Raw genomic sequence first — 13695 nt, 5'->3', positions numbered from 1 at the left:
AAATGAGGAAACCTTATATGTTATTTTTTTTTTAAAACGACTTTAAAATACAAAAATGAGGACACCTTATATGTTAGATTTTTCTTATATGTTAGATTTTTTCTTAGATGTTATATTTTGAATTTTTTAAAACGACTTTAAATTACAAAAATGTAAGTTTTCCTTAAGTATACGACTAAAAACATTAAAATGACATGTATCAATTCGATTGTTGATTTGAAAGCTTTCAAAACCATATGGAAGATAAAAGTCAAAATAATTCAACTGTGAAAACAATACTGTTCACTTTTTTCAAGAATGTGTTCGATGAAAAAAATAAGGTTTTTATGTTATAATTTGTTTAATGTCCAATCCGATCAACCCATGATGTATTAATTATAGTTTTGTTCTATTATTTTTAATAAAAATTGATCCGATCCATCGGAAAAAATTATATAATAACAACAAAAAATATTTTATATATATAAATAAAATGATCACATATATAAAAAAAACTATCGATAATATATATATAAATAAACTCACCCTGCACAAGGAGCAGGTTTTATCCTAGTAAATAATTATTTTACACAAGTTTCATGCATTTAGACTCTTGATTAGTTATTAAAATAACAAACTAATTAACATATATATAATTTTAATAACTCTCACATTGTGGTTGCGAATATTCTCGGTGATACAAAAGAAGATAATAATAGAAAAGTTGTTGCTACTAAAGATGTCAATTGTTGCTTGAAAAAACAGCTCAAATGTCGCTATGAGCCTATGACAAAGTTCCCAGTGTTATATTTTATGCAGTAATGATTTAATTCGAAAAGAATAGAACCTCTTTTTCATCTATAAAAAACGTATATTATTTTGGTATAAAATTTTAGTTTCCAATTTTCACATGTTCTATTAATAATATAACACTAGATTTTGATACGCGCTTTCAAAGCGTGTAATAATTTTGTTGGTTTATATTTTATATAATAATCTTATACTTTGTTCAAAGTTACCTGATTCGAACTTAGGCGTTTGCACTTTGATGAGTATATTTGAGAGTTTAGATATTTTCAAGTATTACATATTGATAATTTTTATAATGTGGTATTAATTTTTTTAAGCGAGATTATGATCCGCGATTTAAACTTAAACATTTGAGTTTTGATGATAACCAAAAGTTTAGATAATGCAACGTATTTTATTACAAACTGATAAATTTTATATTTTGATATGTTTTAACTAATATTTTCAAATTCATATTTAATTTCGATTGCTATTTTTATCTTTTAATAAGTTAGCAGTATAATATAAATAAATTTCAAACACTAATATATTTTCAAAAAAAATTAAATGAAATATAGATCATATTTAACAATTTAATTTAATTGGGCTTGAATAAAACAAATAAGGAATAAATTTTAATTGAATAAATTTTACCTTTTTAGTGTTACGCACGATATAGTAGATATTGCAAGATACATTAAAAAGTAGTTTATTTGAATAAATTTTATTTTCTTACTGTTACACACAACTTAATGAATATAATCAATGTGAGTACATAAAATATAATGGAACCCTAAACTTCATATAGTCGTATTTCATATAATATTGTAAAAGAATACATAAATATGATAAAACATACATGTGAAGAAGAAGCATTTACATTATTCGGTTCCTAAAATATAAATTACATTGATTGAAACAAAAAAAAACCTAATCAATTATATCATACTTTACACCCAAAAAATTGTATATATACTATAAAGTAACATAGGAAAAGTTGTATTAATGTATTGCTATACATTTGTCCAAAAAAATGTATTGCTATATAAAAACATTCGGTATAAATTTAGGGTCTTAAAGTATAAAATATAATCAAAACCCTAAACCTCATGAACGAAACCCTAAACTTCATATTTCATATAATAATGTAAAGAGTATTTAAATACGATAAACCATGTGAAGAAGAACCATTAATACGAAGACAACTATAAGGTAAAACTAGATTTTCATCCTCTGCGCGTCGTGTATTTTTTAAAAAAATATGAAACTATTTGTTTTTATGTCACTATTTAGGATTGGGCAAAAAACTGAAATTCGAAGAATCGAACCGATCCCAATCCGAATAAGTAGTACCAAATCCGAACCGAAATTGATTAAATATCCTAATTATTCAAAATTTTGGTATTTGAAGAACTGAAACCTAATCCGATCCGAACCGAAGTATTTTGGGTATCCAAAATAGATTTATATACTTATATATATTAATTATTTTCAGATTTAATATATATAAAAACATCCAGAATATATATGATACTTTAAGTTCGTTTAAATACTTAAAAATATATACAAATAATCAAACGTAAATATATAAAATAGTTAAAATACACTCAAAACTCCAAAAATACTTAATAATTATTAATTATCTATCCAAATATTTAAACCAAACTGTAGAACCTAAAATCTACTCTAAGTATTTGATAGTGATCGGGAGTTTGATCTAGGGAAGACAAATGATGTAGGCAACAATATCTTTAGAACACAACGATGTAAACAGTTTCCGGTAGGTAAAAATGGACTTTATTGATGAATAAGATCGTATACAATGAGTTGAACTAGATCGAATGATACAAATGAGATCGGTAAAGTCATAATATAAGATCGGGATGGAAACAAGGTCGATGTATGTGTGTAGCTCTCTCTAGGGTTTTCAACGTGTCTTTCTTCATTCCCATTCTTCCTCCTTTATAGTGAGTCGACCTCGTGACTTTTGTAACTGCTCCGCGATCTCCGTCTCTTGTTCCGCGATCTCCGAGACTCCGTGGCTTCATCTTGAGTTCGTATGTTCGTTATGGACTTCAGTTCCTTACGGCCCATGTCCTTGATCGCGGCCCATTAATGTACTGACCAATATTGGATTCAACACAAACCAATTTAAATTGGTTATCCAAATCCGAACCGAATCCTCAAAGATCTGAACCGAACACGAAATTCCAAACAAACCTGAAAACGAACCTGAACGCCCACCCCTAATCACTATTACATATCCTATATGTGTCATCATAGGTTACAAAAATATTTGTTATCATATAATTAATCGTATTTTATACATACCATCAAATAGGTTTTCTTATAATTAATAATATTTTATACGTACAATTATATAAATAATCACATATATTATATTTTTAAATTTCAATGTGAAATATAAAAACCATGACTTAAGTTGGTATTGGAAATTGGGCTTTGTATTGTATTTCTCTTATATATATTGAAAACATTTTTATAATGGTTATTGGAAAATATGTTAGTAAAAATCAAATTTTGAATATATGTATATTTTTGAATGAATTTTTGATATAAATCAATTTTAAATTATTATTTTGATTTGAATATGTATATCAAGTAACATAAACCCAATACTTTTTAATATAATGTAATGGACTTCCAATTTTTTTTAATGGCATAAGCCTATTACTTTTTTTTCTTAACTTACTGCTATCAATGTTTCCAAACATCACTATTTTTTTTAACTGATATTTATGTTACCAAACAAAAATTTAAAGTACTCCTACTTTAATAAGATACTAGATCTTGATCCGTGCGTCCGCATAGGTGTTTGTTTTAATTTGTAAGAACATTATAAATTCTTAATTAATTGGTAATTGTTGAGTTTTAAAAAATTTAGTAAAATCAATTTTTGAATATATGTATAATTTTGAATCAATTTTTGATGTAAATCAATTTTAAATTAATATTTTGATTTGAATTATGTATATAATTTTTTTTTTTTATGATTATCTTAGACAAAGATGTTTTTTAGGTAATTAGATTGGGTCAGCCATTTTCGTATATTTTAAAGCTGACATATATATATAGTTTTCATAATATAATGAATTTTCAATTTTCTTGATAACATAAGTTCATTATTTTTTTCTTTAATATATTGCTATTCATGTTTTCAAACAACACTATATTTTTCTTTAACTGTTAACTATGTTGTCAAACAAAAGCTTAAAGTATTTATAGTTTAATTGGATAGATGATTGAAATGTTCTATTCAAATATTGCCATATAAATTAGGGTCTTTAAATATCTTTACTTAACAAATTATGAATAATCGTTTCATTAAAATACTTACCATAAATAAAGCGAGAATGTAGGCGATATTTTGTTATCAATATAAAGTGTTAGACTAAAGAATAATGTAGTTGGTGTTTTAGTTATATAGTATAGTATTTTTATTTTATTTTACCTAAGCACAAGTTGGATCCAACTTTGTGCTTCTATTTTAATAGTATTAGTTACATTAATAAATTTGCTAATAAATCATTATTAAAATGAGCTTAACTTCGAATGTGATAGGGCATTCGTTAGCATATTGGTATGTTCATCTGCAAATACATGGATGATACATGATCAGCTTTTGGACAAAATGATAGTCAATTCTCATGCATGAATGGAATGCTGTATCTGCGCTAAATCTATAATAAATAAAAAATGGTAAAATTGGCATGTTCATCGAGTTAGCCCAGGGGTAAAAGAGTTACAGCTATAATTTCTGATACCTGGGTTTGATTTGCGATAAATAGAAGAGACTATTTATAATGTTTAGGTTTTCGGCAAAAAAGTGAAAACACTTTTTTTTTTTTACCAAAAAAATAAAAAAATAAAAAATCGCAAGTAATTTTTTTATAAAGACTTTACACATCAGTGTAATTCAAAATCTGAGTATTCATATGAAAGTTGAAACTTGAAAATCTAACTTGTGACCATGCCACTGCGAGTGTTTGGTTGACTACAGGACCGGTCCTGAGATTTTGAGAGTCTGTGGCTGTGTGAATAAATTAAATATTTTAAATATATTTATATTATTTCACTTATTTTTTGTTCATCTTGAATTTTATTGACCAATAAAATAGATTATCAAGCTTCATATGACGATGATTAATCCGAGAATGATTAGATAACTAAAATTCTCAGATAAGTCATACCTATCAAATTAGATCATCTTTAATTCATTGGTTGAAATTAAAAGATAAAATAGTCATTTACAAAAAAACTAAATTCTCTTTTAACTACTTCTCTCTTTGATATCACATTTTATTGGTTTTACAAATTTCGAATACCTAAACCAACACGAAAAAGAATACGGCTCTGAATGTTTATAAACCACACCGTAGCGTTTGTTATAGTAACAAAAATCTCTATATATATGTATATTTTTATGTTTTTTTATTTTGAGGACTACACTCCAGTTGTTCTGCATGTTGTCATTAGGACGGTATAACTTAACCAATTTTTTTATTGTGTGCTGACACCTCGACTTTTGTTTGCTATTTTTAATGGAAAAATGAACATTTTTCTTCACCAAAAATAGCTTATTTCTCAAAAACAAATTTCTACCTATAGAATTATGGGTTTGATATTTATAGTGGATTCAATGGTAATAAATTCAATTTTAAGACATTAATCATATAGAAAAATACAGACACATCTATTTAGATCATTTCTAAACTTTAATTTTCTTTTGACAGAAAACGATGATCATATAGATCTATAGAATGATTATAACTTTTAATCTAGAGATAAAGAAATATGGGTGATTGCATGTGACGCCTCATATTTTTGATCATTTTAGTGATATGAGTTGTATTTAAGAGTCGCTTGTATGCATTAGGGGTTAGGATCACGATTAAATTTTTTTGAAACCAATCTAAAAAGAAAAGTGCACAATTAGAATGTGTTGGGCGAAGTTAGAGTGCTCTAAAAAAAGAGGACTTAACATGTAAAAAAAAAACATGGAACACGTGTCACCAAATCCTCTTTCTTCATGTCTACTTTAGATATATAAATTATTATTACTACTACGCTTGGCCCACATTGTTAATGCGAGATTAGGACCATAACTGATTAATCAGTTATATTATGCAGGATCGGTCCTAAATTTTTGTGGATTGTTAATTTTTTAACGATTTATCGTGTGAAGTTTGATAATCTATTTTATTGTTTAATAAAATTTAAGATGAATAAAGAACTAATTTCTCCATTCCAAGCGGAACAGGAGATGTAAGCTAATTTTTCTGGAAGCTCCTCGACTTCAAGACAAATCAGAAGATAGATGTTGGTGGGAGGTTGATCAAGGGAATACTTCAGAGAAGTGAGACGGCCTAGCCAGACTTCATCTTTTGTACAGTCTGAGCAAAGAGTGAAACCCAAAAAACACGAGAGAAGAAAAAACAAAACACGAAATTAACATATTCAGAACTTCTCTCTTGCATGTCTAACATCTGGCGCCGACGAAACTCAACGCCCACGGCAGACGAAGCTGATGCAAGTAAACTTCTCATCAATCATGCTTAAAATCAATCTACGTTTTTCAATCTCACAAACTAAGAAACAAGTTTTCCTACATGAATCGGGAAATTAGTGCCCACATTCCCAACATAGAGAAAAAGAGGAGTTGAAGTCCTAACAGTTTTCTCAGTATCAGACTAAACCACAGATTCAAGGCCCATCTATTTTGAAACCCTAACATTTTAAAGTCATGCTTTTAAGAAAAAATTATATTTGGTCATATTTCAGACTTTTTTGTCAACCCCAAATCATCTATAACAAAGTCCAGAAAAAATATATAAATAAAATAATTTTCTAAGTATGTAATTCTAAAAATATTATAATTTTTTTTTAAATATATTACAATTCTATTTTTTTCTAAAAACAATTGGTGAAATAAGAGGAAAATTTTATTTTATTGTTATTTAAATTGTTAAATTTTTAAATCCAAATTTATTATCTTTTTCCATGCCCTATTTGATTTATATACAAACAACTACCTAAGTAAATACTAACAAGTTCCATCATTCTCAACTTTGAACATATAAGATATAAAAATATCAACATATGACTTCGTCATTCATTTTTATATCAAACTCATCAACCTATGTAATTTCCAAAGTCTCATCTATCACATTATAGACAAAAAAAACAAACAAACAATAAAATTCCGTAAACAAAACTATACAATGCATCTATAATGTAGCTGACTCCGCGCTTGTACGGAGACTATGCACCAATTGTGGTATGTAATGGTACACCTACTTCTTTTTTTTTTTTTGGACGAAGGTACACCAACTTCTTTGAAAAACTAAATGACAATTTATTAAATATCTTTTAGTTTCGTGCATGTGAAAATTGGTTTGATGTCAGTATACTTTCTACTCGATTATAAAAACGTGCACTAGTATTGAAGTTATTCATACTTAAAACGTGCACCAGCTTTCTACTTTCTAACCATTAAATTAACCGGAAATTTGGTGCAACTAAACAATTAAATAAAAAACCGTTGAACCATCCATGTTTGAACCTTCCGCATACAATGGCTAATTTAGAGCGATATTTTTTTTTCTCGCTGAGTTCAATAATTTAGTATAATAAATGAAAAGTATTGAAATCTTACAGATAGAATACGAATTAGGCCTGGGCGTTCGGTTTTCGGTTCGGTTCTTTTGGTTTTCGGGTTTTTCGGTTATAGGGATATAGAAACTGTTCGGTTATCTATGAAATTCGGTTCGGATCCGGTTCGGTTCTTTTCGGTTTTGGGTCGGTTTCGATAACTATTATAAGAACCGACTAATATCCGATAAATTTGTGGTTCTAATGCAGTAACGGTTTTGTTTCGGTTTTTTCGGTTAATTTTGGATAATTCAGGGCAAAAACAATTTATTAGATATTTTTCGGATATCAATCGGGTAATTCAGATAAATTTTAATATTTTGGATAAATTCGCGTAATTCGGTTCTTTAGGATAATTTGGATAATTTAAAATACTCTAGATAAAAAAAATATTAGAGTATTTCGATTTTTTGGATAGTTCGGTATATAAGAAGTAAGTTTTGAATATTTAGTATTTTCAATACTTTATTTAATTAATATTTTTAGGTATATAAATTTTATTTTGGATATTCGGGTATCCATTCGGTTCTCGGTTCGGTTCCGGTTTTTTGGTTATAGAAATATATGAACCGTTCGGTTATTTTTGAATTTTGGTTCGGTTTCGGATTCAGTTTTTCGGTTCGGTTTTCGGTTTTCGGTTTTTATACCCATGCCTAGTACGAATGAACATATATACAAGCGGTCAATGAAAACTAAAATAGTATTCTTTCTTGATGAGTATCATAAACACCGAGTTCAATAATTTTATATATTACAATAAAAGGGTAGGCATTTTAGTCTACGTATGATTTATTTCGTCGGGCTCGCGAATAAGCGAAAGTTGTATTTCTTCAAGTGATAATCCTTTCGTTTCCGGAACGAGAAACCAGATAAAAACTAGTGCTGCTCCTCCGACGGCCCCGAATATGTAAAATGTTCCTATTATGTAATTTTTTATTAATCAAAGTTAAATTATAGAATTCTCTATAAAATTTAATTTATTAATATATATATACTACATAATTTAATAAGAAGAAAATTATACCTTGAGTGCTCCATTCAAACAGAAAGTTGAAAGCGTAAGTGACGATAGAACTACTTGACCATGAGGCCAATGTAACTATACTCCCCGCTGTTACTTTTATATTCATTGGAAATACCTGCACACATTAAAAAATCATACAAATGTTACTTAATTTTTTTTTTAAAAAAATTGGCATACTATTTTCTACAAAATAAGTTCATGTACCTCAGACATAATTACCCAAGGGAGGCCTCCCACGCCTATTGCATAAGATGCAATATACAGCTGCCAAAGAAAGAAAATCAAAATTTAATTACGTTTTATTTGTATAAGAAACCAAAAATATTTTTTTATGACAGTGTGAAAAGTAGAGCAACTGTTTTACCGTAACGCATATAAACGTGAATACTGGAGTTAGTTCCAAAAGCAATTGCATTTTCTGCTCATACATATACAAAACATTAGTTAATAATAGAATAGATAGTAATATATATTTGATCAAAAAAAAAGATAGTAATATATATATATATATATATATATATATATATATATATATAAATGTAGAATAACCTGTAATGTGAAGAAAGCCAGTTAAAAAAAGAACCTGCAATGTGAAGGCGAGCCCAATAAACATGCAAAACAAGCACATCCCAGACGCTGAAGTCTATAATTTTCAGAATAAAAACCAGAATTAAACAACTTTGTAGTTTCTATGATAAATGATTGGCCTAATTTGAAAATTCAGAAACGTGCTCACCAACAACAGGGGCCGTCTCCCCCATTTATCAACAAGAATTAGACCAATCATGGCTTTTGGTACCTGCGAATAGCCACAAAAAAATGGAAATTATAATAATAAAATATTAAATAGAAATTCTTAGTTTATAAAGTTGTTTGAAGAAGTTTGGCCCAACAAAATATCGCAAACATCAAAATAGTTCTGTAGTTGAATAACAACTGATTTATAAGAAGATGGTTTGATTTTCACTTAAATATGGTATAAATGTAGTCAATTAAAATTATGAAAAGACAACTGTATATAGTACTTTTTTCTGAACATTGAACAAGTGTATATACTTACCACGAAGATGCCTAACAGTGTCGATCCAATGGCCACCGAAAAACCTGTTTCAGCCAAAAGCTAATTATTAAAGCAAAAGAGAACTCATGGTAAATATCTGATTTAACTTATCTCTCCTCATCATGAAAATATATAATAATTTGAATATGATAGTGTGTGTATATATATAAACTTAATTATTCTTACCAGCTTTTCTAAAAATGGTGTTTGCATAACATAATACAGCAGTACTCCCTGAGAATTGTTGTATTAACATTAGCCCGATTCCTACCTGAGGAATAACAATGCATGTCCGTGCAAATAAATACAAAAACTATAGTCTAGAAACTAATTTATATACTTAATTTTACAGCATATATTAAAACTATACCACGAGAGTGTGTCTATACTTTCTCTGCAACAAATCACTGAAACTCGACTTCGAATCACTTTCCAGCATTTTGGTCATAACCTTAAAACAAAACAAAACAAAAATCATTCGGGCTCTCGCTCTAGATTACCTTTTGTCGATGAATGAAGATATATTAAAAAGCATATATTATAGTAAAACTCACTTGAATCTCCGAGGCTTCACTTGAGATATCAGCATCTCTCCCTCTAAGCCGGAGCAGTGAATTTTCTAGTTCTTTATCCGTACCAGCTTTTGCCTTTTAAAATTGAGATAACTTAATTAAGGTTCATGGTTAGTGGGTTTCTTACGAAATATACAAAAAAAAAACAAAAATTAACCAACCAGCCATCTTGGGGACTCTGGTACGAAGAATAAACCGATTCCTTGAATGAAGCAGGGTAAAGCACCTAAAACGATAAAATATTAGATTTCTACACTCTACTATATACCATTTTCTTTCGTATTTTAACATCACTTCCATGTTGATTATGAAATAATAATTAGTTTTACCTAGTAAAGCCATCATCCTCCAGTTGATGAAATTCCCACAAAAATAAACCATGGCGAGTCCACAGTTTTGAAGAAGCTACAATAATTAGTCACACGAGAATTCAAAAGGGTCAGTCAATATTTGGGATATTTTGATTGAAACTTTCAGGTTATACAGAATCATACTATTATCATATTAAGAGCGTGATTGGTAACTACAAAAGTAACTTGGAGTAATTAATATAGTGAAATTGGGAGTAACATTAGAGAAATAAAATAACAACGAAAGAAAAAGGAAATATCACATCCAGCGCAACACGAATTTTTCTTCACATAGCAAGGAGAACAAAATAAACACTTTTATTCTATTTAAATAGTTATTAGCGAAAAGATAGGTGAAAAGTTTTCATCCTGATTGATATGAATTTAGCTGAGTGAGAATAAATGTATTTCTCGGTAAAAATATAACGCTATTTATGACATTCAGTCGGATCCTAAGTTTCATTAGTTTTACCTGAAGATAATAAAATATTAATAAATATTTTTAAACGAAACATCCTCAATTTTTGGTGAAATATATTTTGTATTCTTTTAAAACTTTTATATCTTTGAAAAGCGCATATATATTCCCACAATGCCACAATTTGGCTGGTTTTGAGAAAGAAAAGATACCTGATTTGAAAAGGTAAATGTGCCGCGAACATGTTTCGGCGTAATTTCTGCTACGTAGACGGGTACCTGCTTGGTACATCCATCATAAGTGTTATTTTAAAGTGTATATATATATATATATATATACACACTAATAATAGTTGACAAGTTAATTACCACGTAGCTAATCAAACCGAGTCCTATCCCTGATGAGAATCTTCCGATGTTCAGCCACAACACATCCTATTATGTTCCAGTCAAGCATAGCAAAAGATTGGGTTTATTTAACCATAAGATAAATTGTTTGATTATTTTTCAAAAAATAATGATCTTTTTAGCAAAAAAATAAAAATAAAATAATGATCTATGACCCATAGTCTGTGATGAAAAATCTTTTAATACCTTAGCGAAAGCGATGCACAGCCAACCGGTGATGCAGAGTATATCGGAGACCCACATCGTCTTAAAATAAAGAAGAAAAATGTAATTAGTAGCAAATAGAGATATACATTTCTAGTAGGAAATAAGTTTCCTTTCTTTGTATTCTTATAAGATTTTTCTGTTTCTTTCTTTTTTTTTTTTTTTTTTTTTTGGTAACTCTGGTATCTGGGCAGCCACATTCTCAACTATCCCACCGTAGGAGGTTCAGCGCCCCAACGGAAGGGATGTTAAATCCGTTGTGGCCAAGGTTCGAACCCGGATGGCGGGCAGTACAGCTGTACCTCCTTTACCACCAAGCCACGAGCGCTTGGTTTCCTGTTTATTTCTTAAATGGGAAAATTTGATCATAACAATGTTTTAAGATTATGAAAAGAGAAAAATGTAATTACCCCTTTTCTTCCTAGCATGATCGCCATTTTACCGCTGAACAGCGCACCGAATGTTGCTCCCAACGTCGAGAACGAACCAAACGCTGAAAACTGAAAAATTGATTAAAAATACTCAATATTCATCAAAATATAAATTGCACGAGTAGAATTTTTAGTGGGATATTATGTTAAAGCTAGAAAAACTTGTAAGTCATCTATTCATTAAACAGAATGAAATAGAAACAAATGATCGAACGGTACTATAATAAACCAGAAAAGGAATGGTTGATATATTTACAAATAATTTTGTTTTAGTCGTGAATTCTACCTGATATTATATGAAATATTAAGTAAAAGCATTTAAATATATATATTTTAAAAAATTTCTATTGTCGTAGACGATAGTGTGGCCGGCTGGCCACCAGAGGTAGATCCGTAGATATATTAATAAATGTAACTATCTTTGTATGATTTCATTAACTCCATGTATTAGGGGATATTATTATAAATGATTACATTATTTTAAAGGTAAAAAAGGAGGAAGTTAACAAAAAACAAAAGAGGTTTTTAATGGAAGTGAACCACACGTAAAATAAACTTCACCATTTGAGATAACGACGATATTTTTTTTTTCATTAGAGTTGATGGGTTAACTAATTCGGTTTGAATGAATGAAAAAGATATACAAATATATAATACGGAGTTAATTAAATTAGTTGTGACGTGTTAACCTGATCCAGTTGTACTTATATACATAAGTCAAACGATCTCTGCTGCTAATCACAGTTTATGACTGGGTTTACTCTAATATTTGTTTATAGAAACAGTAGAAAATAAGGAATAAAAGAGAGACATACTTCTGCGATAGAGAGACCCATATCTTTTATCATTCCAACCTCAGCACCTGAAGTATAACCAACCTGCAAAGAAAAAACAAACAAACAGACTTTAAGAGTTTACCATAATGGAATTTTGGCTCCATAAACACTGTCAATCTTTCAGTTTTTGCTTAAGTATAGTATATAATATTTATTTTGGGTTAAATATATTTTTGAAAAAAGGAAAAGAGGCAAAGTAAAAGAAACTAACAGAAACTCCAAAGGAGAAGGAGCCACAGATGGCTACGAAAGTGCTGAGGATAACACAGGCAGTAATACGACATCCTGAAGCCTCGTTTTGGTTCTTGAGCTTTAAAAGCCCTTCTTCTAAGCTTTTTTCTTCTTTCACCGCCACCATCGTAAGCACATGAAGCACTAATAAGACACAATTTCTTCCTGGTGAACCAGTGAGAGAGAGTAATAGGAAAGAGTTAGAGAGAGAGTAACGAGAAAAGGAGGAGAGAGAGAATGTGTTCTGTTTTTGTCAAAGTGGGCTTACTATATAAGAGCATGAGCATTGGCGAACCTTCACCCAATTTTTTTAATATTTTTTTGTGGGACCATAAATAGTTATGAATCGGTATTTGTTGTTTTCTGTATTAGTGAACCCGAAGAATGAATTCATATGAATAAAATAATAATATAAATTAAAAAAAAATAGAAATAATTCAAAATACATGAATAAAATATTAAAATATATTATAAAATTTTGAAATTTTTTTATTTAATACATTAAGAGTAGATTACATAAATAGAGAAATTCAAAAACATACAAAGCTTATTCATCTTCATCACCAAAATTTTGCCAAATATTTTCCACTAAATCAGCTTTCAATCGAGCATGCTTCTCTAAATCTCGAACTTCTCTGCGGATGCCTAACATATCACCGACATGAATACTATCTCTGCTTCTCACCCTTGAACTTCTGCTGGACTCTCCTGACTCAAACTCA

General features: G+C 29.1%; 1 protein-coding gene across 3 annotated transcripts; it reads right to left on the bottom strand.

The window, feature by feature from the left end:
• Nucleotides 1-8122: 8122 nt before the first annotated feature.
• Nucleotides 8123-13220, bottom strand: LOC106320573 (sugar transporter ERD6-like 18). Of its 3 annotated transcripts, none has more exons than XM_013758958.1 (18): nucleotides 12954-13220; nucleotides 12722-12784; nucleotides 11886-11975; nucleotides 11458-11517; nucleotides 11233-11298; nucleotides 11077-11142; nucleotides 10426-10501; nucleotides 10258-10322; nucleotides 10079-10171; nucleotides 9895-9975; nucleotides 9711-9795; nucleotides 9525-9568; nucleotides 9201-9263; nucleotides 9048-9107; nucleotides 8829-8882; nucleotides 8669-8728; nucleotides 8465-8579; nucleotides 8123-8358 (listed from the first exon to the last, which is right to left on the bottom strand). In XM_013758958.1, the coding sequence occupies exons 1-18, from the start codon at nucleotides 13098-13100 to the stop codon at nucleotides 8219-8221; spliced, it is 1428 nt and encodes a 475-aa protein (XP_013614412.1). In that variant the 5' UTR covers nucleotides 13101-13220; the 3' UTR covers nucleotides 8123-8218. The 3 variants fall into 3 exon arrangements, 2 of the variants coding, with proteins under 2 accessions (XP_013614412.1, XP_013614418.1); XR_001265867.1 differs by having other exon boundaries at nucleotides 8236-8358; nucleotides 9014-9107; XM_013758964.1 differs by lacking the exon at nucleotides 12954-13220 and having other exon boundaries at nucleotides 11886-11968.
• Between the last annotated feature and the right edge of the window lie 475 nt (nucleotides 13221-13695).

This window comes from Brassica oleracea, chromosome C2, assembly GCF_000695525.1.
Source record: "Brassica oleracea var. oleracea cultivar TO1000 chromosome C2, BOL, whole genome shotgun sequence".
In the NCBI taxonomy this organism is placed as follows: Eukaryota; Viridiplantae; Streptophyta; class Magnoliopsida; order Brassicales; family Brassicaceae; genus Brassica; species Brassica oleracea.
Note: the sequence above shows the minus strand (reverse complement) of the source record. Positions and strands in the feature narration are given on the sequence as shown.